This window comes from Cyanistes caeruleus, chromosome 1, assembly GCF_971803275.1.
Source record: "Cyanistes caeruleus chromosome 1, bCyaCae1.hap1.1, whole genome shotgun sequence".
Lineage (NCBI taxonomy): Eukaryota > Metazoa > Chordata > Aves > Passeriformes > Paridae > Cyanistes > Cyanistes caeruleus.
The window spans coordinates 144,998,958-145,018,588 of NC_141701.1; the positions used below are offsets into that span (position 1 = coordinate 144,998,958).

A 19,631-nucleotide genomic window follows, 5' to 3' on the forward strand; every position below is an offset into this window, starting at 1 on the left:
AACAATGCATATCTCTTACCTTTTTTCCGGTTAGCAAATCCTCTCCAAGCAAGTCATCATCAAGTTCACTGTAAAACAGTAACAAATTTAAGAAGCTGAACTTTACAAACCAAAACCAAAAACCTTACAGGGCATATGCCTTAAAAAACTGCATGAGGAGAACTGCTTCCAAGCCAGCACAAAGTCTACTTTAGTAAAGCATTCAGGGGAAAAAAGGTATGTATTTTCAGTGAAACAACAGACCATACATATTTAATAAGTCTACTATTGCACAGTCATTTCATTTCTATGTGCTCTCCCTTCCACATCCCCTCAACTAAACGCAGCAGAAAAACCTAGCCAAGCACAGGCACAGCCATCCAAAACAGCCATTCTAGAGCCTTCACTTCAAGGCCATTTGGACACATTGTCCCAGCTCATTTTGTCTAAACTGCTGATTTCCAGCTCCCCAGGAAGGCCACAAGACAGGAATGTCCTGTGGGCAAGACTCAGTCTACAGGTCCCCATGTGGCCTGAGCTCCCCAGCAAGGAGCTGGGAAGCCAGCTGGCTTGGGAGCCTGGATCTTCCGTAAGGCTTAGGCCTTGATCTTTCATAAACCCTTTATTCCCTCCTCCTCAAGTTGAGGATAAGATCAAACATACATTTGTAGGGTGACAAAATCAAATGCATATTTCATCAGTTTTATATTTGTGCCTAAGAATTCAGGGAGTACAGAAATACTGGCTTACAACACTTCTGCCATCACAGGGCAGCTTCCCCATAAAAATGATTCAATACAAGGAATTACATTCTAGGAGAGCTAAACTTTAGAAAAACTGCTTAATTTCATTCTTCCTTCAGTGAAGGAATTATCCAGTGACAGGGATGACCAGATTCCCCTTCTATAATAAACACTTGTTACCTACAAAAGCATTTATTAGAATATGCATATCAATACTAAAAAAAGATGCCAGTGATTTGAAATATTAGCTGTACTTTGAGACTATTTCTACCTGCACACCGTAAAAAAACAAAGAAAACCAAAAAGCACCATGCCTTACTTAGTACATAAAAATCAAATCATCCCAAGTGAGAACAGCCTATATGAACTGGAAAGGAATTGGTGTAGGAGTTCCTCATGACTACATGGCAAATACTTGAAAATGACAAGGCAATCCCAAAACATAAATCAGTTGTTTTTGCAGATGGATCGATCTCTTTCAGAGCCAATTACTGTACAGATAAGGATAGATAGGAGGGAAGGGGGAGTGAGGGTTCTAAAAATCTTGTGGGCTAGGAAAGATCAAATAATACACCAAAAAGCCCTAAATAGGGCATTATCATCAGTATACAGAATTTATCCACTGTTAGTGATCACAAATAGTTCCAGGAATGACTGAACATTAACAAACAATTGTTTTGTGCTCAATGTAATATTAAACAAAAACTGGGAGATAAGATATCACACATTCCAAAGAGCAAACTGACTAGAATGTCAGCCTTTTCTTTCAGAGACAGGAAACTCTATGCAACAGAAATAGTTGCAGAAGAATTTCCTACTTCAATTTTGTCTCTAAAAAAAAAAATCACTAATCTTTTCAACTGCCAGTAATCTGACAAATGCACCAAAATGTTTGAAAGTATCTCCCAGCACTGTGGTCCACCATTAACAGCTTTTTAGTAAAACTACACTAAAGAAATTCCAGGAGATGGCAAGAGCATATGTTACAGCATCATTCAAAGACAAAAACCAAGTTCAGGTAGCAAGAGATTCAGATTAAGGAAAGGAATCTAAAAGAAAGTGAAAGATTAAATTAATTTATCTAAACATACCTAGGCCTATTTACCACATTATTAAAGAGCATCCTTGATGGATTATTTAGAAGAAAATTAACATTTGATCTCTAGAATTAACTGCAAACGCATTCTAGATTTTCAGAAACTCTGGCCTATTGCTTGACAGTCAAAAAAATTAACACTAGGATATAAACGAAGTTTGTATCAGAGGCAAAAAATAGCTCACACAGTACCCTTCAAAACATATTAAAATACTCAATGTTATTCAGTATTTTCATTGATAAATTAGAAGAAAAATGACCATGAGTAACTTTTTTAATAAACCAAGTAACGGTGAAAAGCCTGCACAGTAAAGTGGAATTATCTCAAATTCCTTTAAAGCAGCCAAATCTGAAGTTGTCTTTAGGAAAAAGAGGGACCACAAGGACTATATCTTACCATTAAAGAACAAAGCAAACAAACAAAAGAATCACCAAGAAAACAAACAGAAAATCCCCAGACTCTAACAGATCTTAGACTAGCTGAGAGAAATAGACAAAAATAAACGGTTGCAATTTGATATCGCACATCCACATAAAAGAAATTAAACTGGAATAAAAGTACACATCTATGCTAGTTCCAAAGGCACCTCACCCTTGCTATCACCAAGACAAAAAAGTCTTACCAAACCCACAATACTAGGAAATTTTGGGTTAAGATAATTTTGGGTATGCTGCTCTCACAAGGAAGAGACAGATTATCCTCCCCTTCCTCAAATCCCAACATTTTCCTCACTGAATAAATTTGCTTTCTCAAATAAGAAAAAAAAAACCCAAAAACACACAAAAAACCACCTCCAAAAAAAAGCAGACAAAAAGTGGGAAGTTTTCAACCAGAACAGAGAAATCAGTAATGTGAAAGAATTATCTGAACAAGTGAATTCCAGCAAAAATCAGCCACTAAATCCACCCTATCATCTTGAAGGAGAGCACCAGAAATGTGCTCTCTACACCAGAAATGTAGGTTTTACCCAAATGAAAGCTTTGGGCTCCTTAATGAGATAAATGTATAAATTAACGTGATAAAGACATCAGACTGACCCTCCTAAGTCTCCAATTTCATAAACATACCTCATTAAACACGAGCAGTAGCAAGGACAAATATTTCAGGAAAAGAACTTGTAAAAAATGGGAAAAATTCTCCAAGAACAAGGTTACATTTGTACTCCCAAATAACTAGGGCCTTCTGACTCTCAGTTAACACCCTCCAGAGTTTGAGAAAGGATGGAGATCTGAAAATTCAAAATTATTTAAGTGACTGGGGCTGGGACTCAGTCAAGTAACAACACAGTAAAGGTGATGGTTGATGAAGATGTGTAACGAACAGAAGTCCATCTCTCCCCCAGTCCGATGATGCTTCAGTTGAAAACAAAGCATGAAGGATTAAAACACAGAGACTACTGTGTTCATCCAGGCTTTTTTCCATCTTCAAGAAACTATGTCCTATATTGAATTAGGCCAGCAGGTAAAACCCCAAACAATTACATTAAGCAACATATCCATGTACAGCATTTGTAACTGCCAAGACACCCAGAGAACTCAACACTTAAAAAGACAGCTTCGCAGTTTGAAGAGAATAATATCAACCAACAAATATTTTAACACATGCAAGTTATTAGATACAGTTTTAAGATAAAATTTCTGAAATTATCAGCAAGATGAATCTTCTGGTCTGCATCTGAAACCACTTCCCTGACAATTTCACTATTGAGTTATTGATCATGTCTCTTTAATCAAATACAGTTAATAATAAACACAAATTAAAATGCTTTTCAAAACTAAGTCCTTGTATTCTTCAAAGTCTCAACTTGGTGCAAATACTCTAAAACTACTGTCAAGCCCTATTAGAAACAGCTTTGCACAAGGAGTTTACCACTGGGTAAAAGCTTCCAACGTCTGATGCAACAGCTGTTTGACTCTTCCAAATTTTCTCAGGTGATGAGTAGGGCAGCTAAACCCAAATGTGACCAGTTAGCAGCTAAGAGCCCAGCCATTCATGCAACAAAGGCCGAAAGTTCAGAAAATAGTCTCATACAAAACATTCAGCCTGTAATACAGATTTTAAGGCTTCTGAATAGCCAATCCTGGGGACGTGAAGCAGCACAGCAGTGACCCAGCCGGAGCAAGTTACTTTAAATTACACTCCAACCAGAGCAGTTCCTTGGTGCACTTGAGCATCCAACCATCTAACAGCTGTACTGGCCTGACAGAGAGCAGACACAGCTCACCAGCAAACAGCCCAACACCCTGTATATACACCAGAGCTACTGTCCAAACTCCTCAGTCACATACTCACCCCCTGCAGCAATGAAAACTACCCACTTAACCTAGCAGAAAACCAAGGAAGAGGAAACTAATGCCTCTGGAATGACAATAAATGTAGAGCACTTGATTTACTCCAAGGGCTCAGCTCAGTGGAAAACTACTTACAGTGAAATTTGTTTACTACAATCAATTGAGTGATTATTAGAGAAGACAGAAATCTACTTGGAATAGTTTTTCTCCATTTTCAAGTGAAAACCACTGGCAAAATCTGAACAAGTCTATTACTAAAAAGAAATCACAGAAAAATAACAGATGCAAGTGAAAAGTTTTCTCCCAAAAAGAGTAGACCAGTGTAGCTAGCAGCTTGATTCCTGTCTCATAAAAGAACACACATTCTCCCTCAAAATAACCCACAACACACACATCTCTAAATCTTTAAAAACAGTCATACTGTGGAAGAAGCCCATGCCTAAGCTCTCCTCCTCTTCCCCAATTTAAAACTGAACTAGAACTCTGAGGATAATAATTTAAACATCAAGTTAAAGTAAAAAATATTTTAAAAATTAAGTTGGGAAAATTCAGGAACTAGAAAATTCTATTTAAACCACCTAGGTCTACTAAATATTTAAAAGCAAAACCAAAACATTAATTGCAAAATTACACACCACAAATACTTTGTATTTATCCAATTTTAAATGGCATCTCTTCACAATGCTCTATATTCCTCAAGGCAAGTACATGTTTGGCACAATCTAGCATTGGCTGACACATGCAAAACAACCAACATCTTCATTAGAATTTAAATGTGCACTGCTCTAAATGTTAGAGTACAAAATGCCAGAATGGGAAAACAGAACAATGCAATTCAGCATACAGAAATTGAACATGAAAATATTCAACCTACCTGTCCCAGTCGTCATCTCCAGCTCTTCTTCTCCAAGACCTTTCTGCACCAGGCTTATCAAACTGATCAAAGTCATCATCTGTAAAAAAAAGGTGACTACATTAAGTAATTCTTACAGAAGTGAAAGGTTGCCAAAGCAACCACACAGATGGGATTTTCTGGGTGGCTGTGGGGGTGTGCATGTTGTTTAGAAGATGTGAAAATACCTTTTCTATTTTTTAATTAACATGAAGAAAACAGATGAACACCAGCATTGAATTAAAGAATCATTAAGGCTGGAAAATACTTGTAGGATTACCAATTTCAACCATCAGCTGAGCTCCACCAGCATGTTCACCATTAAACCATGTCCTCAAGCGCTATATCCACATTTTTGAACCTTTCCAGGGATGATAACTTCAGTTCCCTGGAAAGCCTGCTCCAAAGCTTTCCAATGCTTTTAAACATCCAATCTAAACCTCCCTTGGCACAACTTGAGGCCCTTTCTTCTCATCCTGTCCCTTGTTACCTGGGGGAAGAGACAGACCCACGTGGCTACCTCCTCTCAGGTGGTTATAGAGAGCGATAAGGTCCCCCTGAGCCTCCTTTTCTCCAGGCTGACCCCCCCAGCTCCCTCAGCTGCTCCTTGTCAGACCTGTGCTCCAGACTCCTGCCCTTCTTTGGACACACTCCAGCACCTCAGTGTCTTTCTTGCAGTGAGAGGCCCAAAGCTGAACACACAATTTAAGGTGGGGCCTCACCAGTACCAAGTAGAAAGAGGCGACCACAGCCTTTGCCCTGCTGGCCACACACACAAACCAAAATGGCCTTTTTGGCCACCTGGGCACACTTCTGGCTGATGGTCAGCCACTATCAACTGACATCTCCATACTTCAACAATAAAAAAAACCCTGAATGTACTACACAGCTTTGCCAATTCTCACTGTTGCAAGAAGGATTACCCAAGGAAAACAGAGCATGAGCTAAATCACTGGCAAATTCTGCCAATGAAGGTCCTTGCAGAAGCACCAGCTCCCCAGAAATGCATGAAACCAGGTGCAGTGGAAGTGATAGTACCATCATCTGCCAAATCTTTGCTTGCCTTGGAGGCCACAAGTTCATCCACTAACGCTGAGCCTGCACAGGCACTTTGAAAATAGGAGTAAATGTCAGATCTGCACAGGGCAGGTCAGCATCAGCAATGCAACACAGAAGAGAGAAGTCAGGTGGAAGGACCATCAATCATCTCAACTGGGGCACTAAAACCACCAGAAGTCACTGAAGCAGATTACACTCTGTACCTAAACATGTATTTGCCTTCCAAGAAACAACTGCTGCTCCATATTTCTCTCAAGAAATACCCCAATTCAGAGCACCACTTCCTCTTGCATAGCTTAGTTAGCAAATGACGAATTTTGCTAATTTAAAAATATAAAAACTTCCATTTCTCTGCAAGAATAGGCAAAGGTCATTTGCTCTGTTCAGACATCATGTCTGGTGACCTGGAAACTACAAGCACATACCCTCAACCTCCACTCTCCTCTGACTACAGCCCAACAGAGAATGCACACCTCGATTCACTCCCTTTTCATACATTTTAACAACTTCAGTAAGAATCAAACAAGCAGACAAATAAAATTTATGCTCACCACAGAGGGAAACCTGCTGCAGTTAAACGGTCTGCAAAATACACAAGGTCAAGCAATCCAGTCCTTGCAGTTTGACACTGATCTGGGATCACTAAGATTCCATAAATCCACTCACCCTCCTGAGCCTATTTGCATTCACCTCTTTGACCAAGTACACTGCCAAGGAACAACTGTTTCATTCAACTGGGTTTTTTGTAATAAACCTCCAAAGCCAAATCCGTCTTCAGCTCTTTAAACTCAGCCTACTATCCTTAAATGAATATTTCCCACGTGCAATGACAAAAATATTCACTTCTCACTTCATCTTATCAAAATATCAGTTAGTCTCTGACCAAAGTTTAAAAGAAGGTAAAAAGATTAAGAAGAGAAAATCTAGATCTTGCAACATCACTATATTAAGAACACTCAAACCAGAAATTTTAATCATAAATATCTATGGAAGAGAAAGTACTCAGTATGAATTATGATGCAACATGAGATAACTATGACAATTATTTTAAAACAGTAGGCTGAAATAATTCACCTTGATAAGGTTCTCCCCTTTACTATCAACAGATATGTCTGCATTTTAATTAATATTTTCTATTTTAACTGATTTACATGAGCTAAAACCATTGAAAACAGTTTTACATTTTTCTGCTCAAGCATCTACATATTGCAACCTCCTCTTCCAATTCCTCTTTTACTCAGAGAGGAAAGCCAAACAAATACACAGGTATTTCCCACCTTCCTCTTTAAGACTAAATTAACTAATTCTGTGGTCTCTGGGGGGGAAAAAAAAAGGGCCACATTGCTCTCTTTATGGTCATTCAACACCACGCTGCAGTGACTGTCTTACTGCACGGACATTTTAAGGGCACAAATATCCTGCACTGACGCTGTTCTTAGAGCTGGATTACAGTAATCCACTGACTTGCTGTAAACACCACCACCACCACAACCAAAGACTCTTTTTAAAGGTAAAACAGCTGGTTTGGCAGTAACCCAAATAACAAGTGTCCACATACTGCCTAACACAGCTCAGGATAATGATCACCATCAGGAAGACAGTAAATTCTTTTTAAGCTGTGGCTGCTTACAAGATACGTTTTTTCATGCCAGGCACCCATTTAGCACTAGAGTTGTATTATAAACCAAGAGCACTTGAAAATCTGAGCTCTTAGCACACAATCCTGCCAGAGATGGACCTTCATATCAGCCAGGTTTAAATCTAGACAACACAAAATTACACACCAAAACTTTCTTCTCTCCACAGCACAGTAAAACACTTTTTGATATAACTCACAGTTAACTTTTCCAATCCAAATATCAAAGTTTCACAGTCATAAAAATGTTTCAACCTATTATTGCTGCTAGTGAAGGAACAACAGCAAAGGACGGTCCAAGTTCCTGGCACATTTCTAGTGTGGACCTGCACTGTCACCACTCACCCAACAACACAAATCCACCCTCCAGCTCTTCCAGCCCCTACAAAATTCTCACATGCTATTCCTTATTTATGAGCAACTTCTACCAAAATTCAAAGCTGAATTACATCCAGCAAAGGTCTTTTCCTCCATTGCCCTCCTGAGCAGGACACAAAAAAACCTCAAAAATGACTGGTCCATTTGCCTTTAGCGACCACAGCTTTCAAGAACTGCTTCACATGTCCTTTTCACCTCTCTGCTCTCATCTCTCCTCTCCCCATCTAAACACACATGATATAAAGATCTCCAGGACAGAAGGAGACAGCTTTTCTTTTTTATGCTTATTTATTCTGTGACAGCTGACGCTGACAATGAGCATTACAAATTATGCCATTTTGACATTAAGGCCTGTCAGAGTCCAGAGCAGGTTGTAGCTTTCCTTTAGAAAAGGAGGTCACAACAGTCACACATCTACAAATAGCATTCTGTGCCAGCTTTATTTGTGAGACAGCAGCCATGAAATGGACTCAGGCCTTGCACCTGCAATGTGATATGATACCTAACAGATCTCATGAGGCATCATTTTTTCTCCATTTCTTAAACCACACAGGCTTTTATTTTTCTTCGAGCTGTCTAGGCAGTAACATTGCAAAATACGAGTAAATAACAATCAATGTACCACTTATAGCTGCTTCTCCTTGAGAAACTTTGTCAATGTTTGGGTCATGGGTGGTTAAATGCCTGCAAAACATTAACTTGTACAGAAATAAAACCACCCAGCGCCAGCAGAGTACACAATCACTGAGAGCAACAGCCAAAGTTTATTTTTTTAAAAAAATAATTCTCAGGATTACTGTGTGAAAAATAGTAGGAAAAACAAATGGATGGTTAGAATCCATGAACATAAGCTTTTAAAGCACTAAAATGTCTATGGCAGGGAAGAAGTTCTGCATCTCCTCCAGTCCTGTTGGTGCAGCTGTACACAGCAACTGTTGCTAAGACACGCCAGGCGCTGGCCACAGCTCCTCCTCACAATTCCAGGCATCCAAAGCAAAGCTCACAAAGATGATGCTTGTGCATCAGCTGGGTACCAACTGGAAGATGCTGACAGGTGATCTCTAAACACACTAACCTCCCTCTAACTTCCAGGCAAAACTAGTAAGTAAAACAAAAAAAGCCCCACAGCATACCAAAAGAGATGTATCAAACCCCAAAAAGCATTAACTGAATAAGGAAGCAGAACCAACCAGTTCTAGAGGGAAAAAACAAATCAATCCACCACTTGGCTTCCTACTGCAGTTCTATGAAAACCACTGTGATCCAAGTGGCAGGGAAGTTTTAGGATGCTGCAGAGAAGGACTAACACTGGCTAATTTGTTAGACTAGCCTGCCATGCAAGGCTCTGGCCAGCTGTGAAGTAGAATGAACACAAACATACTTGGGCCCCACACTAAAAGGTTCCTATTTTATTTATATTTACCCTGCTGCAGCACCAGCACTGATTGTTCCATACAGTTTACATTCTGGTTTTATGATACATGGCCAAAACTGGTATCTTTTCTCCTGTTCAATGACAACAGATTATCCACACCAGAAATCCACAAAATACAAGCCTCATTTCTTCTCTGGCTGTGCTGATGGCAGTTTCTAACTTTGTGGACACTCCTTCAATAAAATCCTCATTAATTTTTCTATGTAAAATGGAAGTCTTAAGCTGCACAGTCAAGTCTCACAAGCGTAGGAGGTGAATCAGCAGAACATTGCAGAGCTCTTAACATCTTAAAATGGTACTAACAGCCTAAAAAGGTAGTCACACATAGCAACTGTTGCTACGATGGAGTATTTTACTGCAGTGACATGGCCAAGATTTCTGGAGTAAGGAAAACATTTGATGACTGCATTTTCAGTTCTCCTAGACCTACACCTGAAAGCTTTCTGGAACACTAACCAGGTGCTGTCTCACAAACCTTAACAGTCCAAAATTCTGTGCTCTGGTTTGTTTCAGCAGTACACTTTCAAGAACATAAAGATTATTGCAGTTTAAAGCACTGAAATGGCACTGAAGACTTCTCATTACCCAAAACAAGATGGAGATGCTACAATGATCCTACAGTTCAGTGGATAAAAAAGTCCTATACTCTTTACCCAACAGGTTATTTCAATGAAAGTAACTAAACCTTCAATGAAGTAATAAACCTCACTGCTTTGGGGCAAAATAATAATAAACCAAATATGATTCTATGATAGGTAAGGGAGCTCGTAAAAGAAAAAAAGAACAAAAAATTAGAGGGGAAAAAGTAATTTACCACATGAAAAAACTACTATTTCTCTACTGTTCAAATATTACTGAATGTAACAAGTCCATCTTGCTCTATCCCATTCAATACACTAAACATGACAACTTGACAGCATTTCAGGAACAAGACTCCAGATTAAAAACATTTTACCAGATTGCCTTTATGTAATAGCATATTTCTACAAAATATTTTTCATCATATTTCATTGCTAAAGGTTACACAACACAAAAGAATGGTAAAAACTTGATTTTCAGCACTTGAGTACACCATGTAAACACAGCTTAACAGTGAACTGGATTTTGGTATCTCTTGCTACGCAATACAAAATAACAGGTTTCATGAGGAATGTCTGTGCCAGTAGCACAGGCTGGCAATCTAACTGTATTATTAACACCAGCTGAACAAAAACTTCTGGTAACGAATCCTGATAGCATCTGGCAGGGAAAAACCCACGAGGTCAACAAGAATTTCTGAATCCAAGTCTGTGCAATAAACACAACACTTCACAAAGTCCACAACAAATCCAGTCCCACTTGCTACAAAAAAATTAACCTTTCTACACTATCCCAAAAATCACATCCAGTCTTAATACCACATTGGACAAATACACCACACTCAGTTTAGTTTACGTGTTCAGGAACAGACATCAGGCAGCCTTGATATTGGTAAACAATTACTCATAGAAGCCTTAAGTACCTGGTGACTAAGTATTTATAATAGCCTAACAATTGCCTAACACATTCCCCAATTAGAGTATTTCATGTTTTGTTTCCAAAACATTACTATAGACAGAGTTTAACCTCCTAAAAAAAAGAAAAAGAGCAGAGAAAAGTAAGTTCTACAGGAGAGAAATTCTTTTTTATCTCCTCAAAACCAACTTTTTTTCAGAGGTTGTATGCAAAGCAAGTCACTAGCAACATGCAAGACCAGAACTAATTAAATGCTGCCTGTAACTGAAATTCTCTAATAAATGCTTGAAAGAAATAAGGCCTTTTCTATTTAATTAATAACCTACATCTAAACCAAACAGCACCAACTCACAATAAAAATTGAAATATTAAAAAATAAAAATAATTATTTTAAAATAAAGAAATAATTACTTTCAAAGTCTGATGGAACTAAAAAATATATTTGCCTTGGAAAACTGTAAGTGCCACAGTCCTTGTTTTACAAATGCTGAAGAGCAAAGGAAGGCTGAGAGCTTAAATGAAATCCACATGAGCTTGGTTCCCAAATGGATTTGGACACTGATGAAACTGCAACTCTCCATAAACTCTCCAGCATCTTTCACAGTAACCAAAAGTTATAGTTAAAAATGAGGCTGCATTACAACATAACAGAGGAATCACATCACTAACTTGGAGATTATTGGTCAATCCTATGGCAGCCAAAATCCTAAACTCTGGACAACAAATTCTATGTGACCTAAAATCTGAAGTTTAATATTTGATACAATAAAGTTTGGCCTGACTTTTGTAAAAACAACTGATACTAAGGCTATGTTTATTTCGGATGACCTGAAAAGAAAAAACATTCAGAAGACTGAAACTTTGTCAAAAAAGCAGAGAGATTAAAAATTGCTCTGTTTAAAGGACATGTCCCTGCCTCAAGCACATTAAGGCAGCACTGTTTCTTGGCATAGTTCTTAATACAATACTAAGTATAACACAAGGGCACTAGTCCTTGGTACACCCCTGAGCATATTATTTCATGAACTGTAAACTCCATAGGCCTTTAAGACTTGGAGTTTTAGTGTGTGCACCACCTAGGCACAAATAAAGAAGCCCCTGGATGCCACTGCTGAATAGTCTGAAACACAGTAAGTTCAACTGAATTTGTAACACTGGACAATTTCTGCTACATCCTTGGAAAGTGACCCACAACACACAGAAATGTACCACACATGCTGTGCCAGCTGTATCAGCTTTTCTCCACTTTGTATCAACTGCTTCACAAGAGACTTTTGAAGCCCTTGCACTGCTGAGAGTGCAACAGCAAACCTCATACATGCTCAAACGACATGAAGCCCATGACAGCCTCAGAGGTAAAGAAACATCCATTCTGATATTCTTGGTACAGGACTTTCAGCAGGAAGGGACACATGCTGTCAATGGGACCCTCTCCAACTCCTCCTCCACTCCATCCCATGTCATGACTCACAACCCAAGGACATCTCCACCCAAAGTCTTCTAGGCCACTAATGTTCACCACAAGTAAACTAATCTGAAAGGAAGAAAATTCACAATAATTTTCCTTTACTGCAGTATAGTAGACAATGAAAAGGTGTTCCTTGCTTTGTTTTGGACATGGTTTCCTGTTTACCCTGTAACCATCTCTCCCTAAATGAGACTGAAATTAAGCTGCATACTGACTGCAGTAAATATCATGAAAAAAAATCAGCATCTATACAAAATGGTTGTTATCTTATATGATCATTAAATCACATAACAGTCCAGGTTTGAAGGATTCTTCCAACACCACCTGGTCTCCCAGGAAAAAGGGAGCCTAGATGAGATAGTTTACCTATCATCCTATCCAAACATATCCTGAAAGCCTCCAGTAACAGATGTTCCCTCATGTTTTGAGGAAATTCTTTCAGTGACTGATTGTCCTCCCCGAAAAGTCTTTCCAGTAGCAAGTGAAGCCTCTCCTGGTGCAAGTTGTAGCCATTGTCCCTTGTCTTCTCCACATGGCTCCTTGTGAAGAGAAAGCCTCCATCCTGTCTGTACTCACCCTTTAAGATTATGTTACTCAATATTCAGTGTTTCCTCTGGTTTTGTTTTTGTATGTAAAATTGGAACAAAGTTTGGGAACCATTGCCTTATCAGTGCGGAACTGTGAGGCCTCAAGGCCCCTCATCACCTAGCACACCCACCTCAACTTCTCATGTTTCAACATGCAGCCATTATAGAATTAGAAGCAGGCTGAATCAGGCTGATTAGCTAAAGAATTTGCCAACTATTATGCAACTGTGAATTACTCCCAGAGAGCTCACCAACCATCACTTGAAAACTTCCTAGTCTGTGAAACCTAACACCAAAAGAGCCTTAACCTTCATCCTTAGAAAGCTTTGCTGCACCAACACATCTGGTAACAAAAGTATTGTGAATGCTTTATTTTTAAGAATCATACCAGTATTTCCCCAAAGCTTTAAAGATTATAAACGACCAAGAAGTCCATACATGCTGTCCAACAGACAAATTACCTTCCTTCCATCAAATACATTTACATGTTCAGCCAAGGCAGACATTTCACATTTCATTCTCAGTCCTGCAACATACCTTTACAGAGGACTTAAACTTTAATCTGCATCCTCAAAGCCAAAACTATCTAATTTTGTCAGCTGTTATGCTACAATGTAATCAAATTAACACCAACTTGTATTTCCAATACCTATTTTGTACTGTTTTACCAATCGTTAACCTTTTTTCAAAAAAAAACCCAAAAAACAGTGAGGTGCTGTTATGTCTGTATTTTGAAGTCTTTCCCATACCCCAAAAATTAAAAAACTAAATCCCCAACATTAGTTTCTACAGTTAAAACTTAAAATGACCAAAACCACTTATAGCTCAGAGCGTCTTTTGCATGATACCACTACTGACTTTAGATAGCAGCCCCTTTCCAAAAACAGTTGCATATTCCATTTCTGTAAGTTGTAGGATTTCATGACTGGGCTTTAGAAGTGCATTTAACAACCTCAACCAGGAATTTTCCCTGAGTAGTCACATGGTCATAAATGTGTGACCTGTGGGTTCCTCCATTCAGCAAGTGCTGCACAATGATCACCAAGAGTGAACACACACTGTCTATATGGGGCAGGGATCATATTTAAGTGGCCACCATTTACTGATGAGCACAGTGTGAATGCTGAACAAACAACTGCTTGTGCCCATTTAGAACAAAGGGATCCCAATTCACCCTTGGACACAAATGAGCTCCACAACAACAAATATCAGCTTTGAAATTGCAGTTTCACCACTTTGTTGAAGTTTGTCTGCTGCAGCACACACCCTTGTTTGTGAAAGCACATTTATTCCACTTGAAGCAGTTTTAAACACAAGAACCAAAATGCTTCCAAAGTGACACTTCCTTTAAATTAATATATCCTCATAATACCACAAAAACTTCCACCCAAGACATGAATGGCAACCTTACTTCCACATCACAAGTGGAACCACAGGTCTGAACCACAGAAATTAACACAAAGATTTTTGAAAAGTAACTCAAATATTGCAGTATATTTAACACTATTATAACTATGCTCAAGATATTAGACTATTTGCTATTTTACCAGTAGTGCTGTCCTTTCCAGCCTTCTTCCCAAACTCAACTCCTAAATTTGGAAATTTATGTATGGCAATACTTACCATAAAAACGTAATTATGTTTATGTGTCTTGCTTACCCATCAAACCAACCACAGAGCACAATCAGACCCTTCAGCTGAGTGAGCACTGAAACAGCCATCCCTCTCGTCCTCGACAACAACTTACAAAGACTAAATCACCAAAAACTTTTGTACAAACAAGGACAAATGGGTCAATTGACCACTCTGATCCGCCTTTATCAAAAACTGCTACTCCTACTGAAAACAAGCCCAGAAATAAACATATCCTCTTAACTAGATCTCCCCTGAACACTCCGGAGAGACCCCTGACAGACTTTCCTTTAATCACCCAACCATATTTTCTCATTTTAAAGTCTGCTTAATCAAAACCACAGAGGGTTTTGAGCTAGTAAAATGCCGCGTATCGAGATGCCCGTAGTCATGCAGAAGCACAGTGGAACGAACATCTGAGAGTCTTGGGGTAAAGCACTGACTTCATTTTCACACTTTTCAAGCGAGATCTCCTTCTGAACAGACAACGAAATAAGTTATAACTACACCGCAGATTAGAGACGTGTTACTCAAGTCACACACGTGTGCCTGTAAAAACTATGTAAAAAAATACCCACCATCCTAGAGGTGTTTAAGGAAAGACTGCACGTGGCACTTCGTATCACGTTTTAGTTGATACGGTGGTGTTCGGTGATAGGTTGGACTGGATGGTCTCAGAGATGTTTTCCAACCTAAGTGATCCTGTGAACATCTTTCAATAAAACACCCATGCTCCCGAAGGCCCCGCACCCGCGCCGAGGCCGCTGTCCCTCCGGGCCCTGCCCCGGCCGAGGGGCCACAACACCTCCCATGGCCGCACGACGCCGACTCCCAGGACCCGGAGCGGCGCTCCCGGGAATCTGCGGTGCCAGGGCAGCTCCTGCTCCCCTCGATCCGCGCTCCCCCAGCCCCAAACACACGGGCCACGTCGGTCCCGGCCAGGCCCGCAGCAGCGGTGGCGCCTCCGCCCCGGACAGGCCCCGCTTCCCCGGGCGCGGCCCCCGAGCACCCACCTGCGCCTCCTCCCAGCGCGGCAGCCATGGCTCTTCGCCCGGCCCAGGCGGCGGGTCGCGGCAGCGCCGCGGTGCCGCCCGCCGGAGCGGCGGGTGCCGGTGCCGCGGCGAAGGACACGGGCAACGGGCCGGGAAGGGCTCGGATTCAGCGCCCGGCGGGCCCCGCTCCCGCCGCCGGAGAACAACAAACTAGCACAACATGGCGGCCGCCACCGCCGTCGCCGCCGCGCTGCATCCTGGGCCGGCGGCGGACCTCGGCCCCGCCTCCGCGGTGGGGGCGGGCGGGCGGCGCGCGCCGCTGGTTGGTCACGCCGGCGCTCCCCGCGCGTGCGCGGGGCGGGAGGGCGGTGCGCGTGCGCGGCGGCGGGGCGGGAGGCGCGCGTGCGTGGGGGCGCCGTGAGGGCGGAATGGCGGCCGGGCCGGGGCGGGGCACGGGCAGCGTTCACTATCCGGGCTGCGGGAGGGGCGGCCGAGCTTCCGAGCAGGTGTCCCTGGCCCGGACAAACAGCGGGAATGGGAGGCTCCCTGACGGGGGTTTGTGGATATCTCTTGCAGATATGGGTGACTCCTCGTACCACCTCTGAAATGCGCGGCTCACACTGAAGCACGGAGTCGATTTGGTTGGGAAAGAGCTCTAAGATCATGGAATCCAACCCGAGACGGAACACCAGCATACAAATTACACCACGGCACTGAGTGCCACGTCCAGTCTTCCCTTGAGTGCTTCCAGGAACGGTGACTCCTCCACCACCCTGAGCAGCCCGTTTCAATCTCTAATCGCGCGTTTTGTCCGACCTAAACTTCCCCCGCTGCAATTTAAGACTCTTCTTGTTCTGTCGCAGATTGCTTTAGAGATAAGCCCGACTGCCTGCTGGCTACAGCTTCCTTGCAGGGGGCTGTAGAGAGCGATAAGGTCTCCCCTGAGTCTCTTTTTGTCCAGGCTGAACACCCGCAGCTCCCTCAGCTGCTCCTCATCAGTCTTGTGCTCCAGACCCTTCCCCAGCTCCGCTGCCGTTCTGTGCTCCAGCCCTTCAATGTCCTTCCTGAATGGAGGATCCCAGAACTGGACACACGGGACTGTACTGAGGCTTCAGGAGCCACAGGTCCAGCTTGAAGCACCAAGTTCAGCTGCCTGTTGGGTGACAGAAGAATCTCATGAGTTAATGAATTAAATACACCATGAAGGGGATGGGTTAGGGTGCGTTGAATCTGTGGCCCCCCATCTTTCAACGCTTGAGCACATAGGGAAGTTAACCCATGTATAAATTGACCTAAAGAGGTTCAGACCAAGTGGTTCTTGGTTTTCCACTCAAACCTCACCCGAGTTCTCCCTTTACAGGTTCAGTGTTACAGCAAGCTCAGTTTAGTTAACTGCAGGCTGTGAATCCTGCTGGCACTCTGAGCACTTCCCTCCTGGCTGCTTGGCTACTTGTTCCCCTCTCCTTTTCAAAGGACATGGTGTGGCTGCTGAGTATATCAGTTTGGATCACTGATCCACAGAAAAGTAATTACCAAAAAGTTTTCCTTTTGAGTTTCCTCCCTGACTTCTCCAAGTTTTAACAGGGGAATCCAGACTTCTGCACAGGCCAGGTTAAATGCAATACAAATTTATGCCATGATATAAAACAAACTTCTAGGTTATACTAATTGTAAGGAAACCAAATCTGATCCAAAACAGCTTAATGGAGCCTACTATAACAAGACTAGTTCAAGTAAACGGCAAAACTTTCCCAAGTGGACAAGTCCTCATGGAAATAATTAACAATGTTAGTATTTAAATTATCAGCCTTATCTGATTAAAACCTCGCTATGAGAATAGGGAAGTTCTCATGTCACTTTGTTCTGTGTTCCCTGCAGACTTGTCTCTACATTGCATTTGATCTCATTTTTCAGGTTTTTCTTCACAGCCATACAGCTAGAGGTTTGTTCTTTATGTATTCCTACAAACTCAGTTGAATTCTGTCTGTAATTTGGGAAACAGGCTGTTGGTAGGTGATGCTTGCTGATAATTGAACGTGTAGTCCATCAGTCCAGCTCTGATTGCCTGATGTAGGGCGATATGTGAATACTACAGCTATCAACAGTAAAACCCCATGATGATTTCAGTGGGGGGCCAGGAGTTCACCAATTGTTCCGCGGTATTGATCTTTTTTTCCTGAAGCTGGTTTGCAATACAAAAGGGTTTCCTGGCAAGGGAAGGAGTTTCCTGGACTCTTGAAAGGCTGTGCCTTTTAAAGACCCAGCCAGGCTCAGCTGCAGCCTGTTAGAATTCACAACTCTCTTGTCAAAATTCTCTGTATCCCTTTGTTTGGTGCTGGGAAATTGCTAAACATAAACAGTGCTCACAATGGTCATCTCTGTGGAATTCAGATATGTAGAAGTGCATTTTATGGATATTTTATGCTCTATAGTTTTGCTCATTTTAATAGCAAATTTTTTTGACTGACAGTCCAAACAGAAACCAATCTCTTAACAGAACAGTTCAATGTTAAGGACGAATAACAGGACACTTAACTATTATTTTGTTAATATATAGACACTTTAGCCACTTTGCACAACTCTGGTACAAAAAAATTGGTCAATCCCAGGTGTCCAAACTCCAGCAAGTTTGGAACAGGGACCTAAATGATGACAGAGGCAGATATGGTGACTCTACTCACCTTCACTCAGAATTTTTTATGAATTTTCAAATTCCAGGAACTGTACTTGCTATGGATTCTGTATTAAAAACTCCAACTTTTTCTCTGTACTACCTATGCCATGCTATAAAATGCAAATGTGCTTGTGTCTTTTCAGAAAGTTAACATACAGCTTCTGGAACCCATGAATTAAAATTACTTTATGTGAACTAATCATCATCAGTTTAAAAAATACTTTTGGAAGTTCTGCATAAATATTTGCCTGTGCATCTTTACCAAGCAAATCCTGTTGCAGTCAGTAATGCAACAGATTGTCTTGCAAGGGGATTAAGTAAATGACAGAGAGAGAACTCAAGATCCAGTAATCCTGGTTCTACACTCACTGCTTAACTGGAGCAGGTTGCTTTGTATTTCCTCCCTCAGATTTCTTCCTTTAAATCTTTCAATAAAAATTGTGTCCTAACTTCTCTCCATTAACCTATTTTCACAGTAATAGTCATTATCAGTTTTATTTACAGTGGATTTGGATGTTAACATTTCCTTTGCAAGATAATTCGTGACTTATTTTTGGAGCAAGCATAATATTTTTTTTAATCTTTTTTATATTTAAATCATTATTTATTTTTGCATACTTGAATGGTTAAAAATCAGTCAGAAATCAAATACAGCAACCTTCCAAGTCTAATTCCATGAAACACTAGAAATTAATATGAGGGTGTTTAGAACAGTGTTATCAACAGCAAATGGTTCCTAATTCCATTGACAATAATATACTTTTGACTTGCTTTTGAACCACAGTTACCTCTTGGTGAACTTGCTTTCCAGACTGACAAAAGCAGACTGAGTTTTCGTGGTGTGGCAGGCTGGCCCAGATGGGTGATCCAATCTCATAACCTGCTTGTGCTGAACCTCTCAGTGACACCTCACTCTGAGGCACCATCTTCCATCCAAAGTTAAACCTGTCTTTGGGTGAAGTCCTCCAAACCACATACTAAACAGTTCTTGGGTTATTTCACTAGCATCCTGTGATGCAGCAAATGTTCTGTCACGCCTGACAGGAAATTCTGGGTTTAAAGTGTACAAATGTGGGGTGCAAAAGGAAATTTGTGCTCTTGTAGGTGCCACTGGGCCTGATCTATGACCTGTTGGCAGTGACAGCAATCATAGGAGGCAGCAGTACCCCTTGAAAGAGAGACACAGGTGAAAGGTGCTTTCCTTTTGAGCCAATCCCCTGGAAGGGGGAGGCAGATTAGGAAATTGCAAAGACTTAAAACTAATAAATGTCTTA

General features: G+C 41.1%; 1 protein-coding gene and 1 long non-coding RNA gene across 10 annotated transcripts in view; one reads left to right on the top strand and one right to left on the bottom strand.

The window, feature by feature from the left end:
* The window catches only part of RBM33 (RNA binding motif protein 33), a 100,368-nt gene extending 84,374 nt beyond the window's left edge, over nucleotides 1-15,994 (bottom strand). For 4 of the 9 annotated variants that reach the window (XM_086865349.1, XM_086865331.1, XM_086865321.1 and 1 more), the window contains exons 1-3: nucleotides 15,705-15,974; nucleotides 4,985-5,063; nucleotides 20-68 (exon numbers count right to left, since the gene is read on the bottom strand). In XM_086865349.1, the coding sequence (XP_086721475.1) occupies nucleotides 20-68; nucleotides 4,985-5,063; nucleotides 15,705-15,732 (156 nt within the window). In that variant the 5' untranslated portion in view covers nucleotides 15,733-15,974. Of the gene's footprint in view, nucleotides 1-19; nucleotides 69-4,984; nucleotides 5,064-15,269; nucleotides 15,682-15,704 lie in introns of those variants that run through there. The other 5 variants (XM_086865359.1, XM_086865356.1, XM_086865342.1 and 2 more) reach the window with 4 other exon arrangements.
* Nucleotides 15,975-18,820, top strand: LOC147655996 (uncharacterized). Its single transcript, XR_015279741.1, has 2 exons — nucleotides 15,975-16,085; nucleotides 16,260-18,820. It is a non-coding gene; the product is annotated as an uncharacterized LOC147655996 (long non-coding RNA).
* Nucleotides 18,821-19,631: the final 811 nt, after the last annotated feature.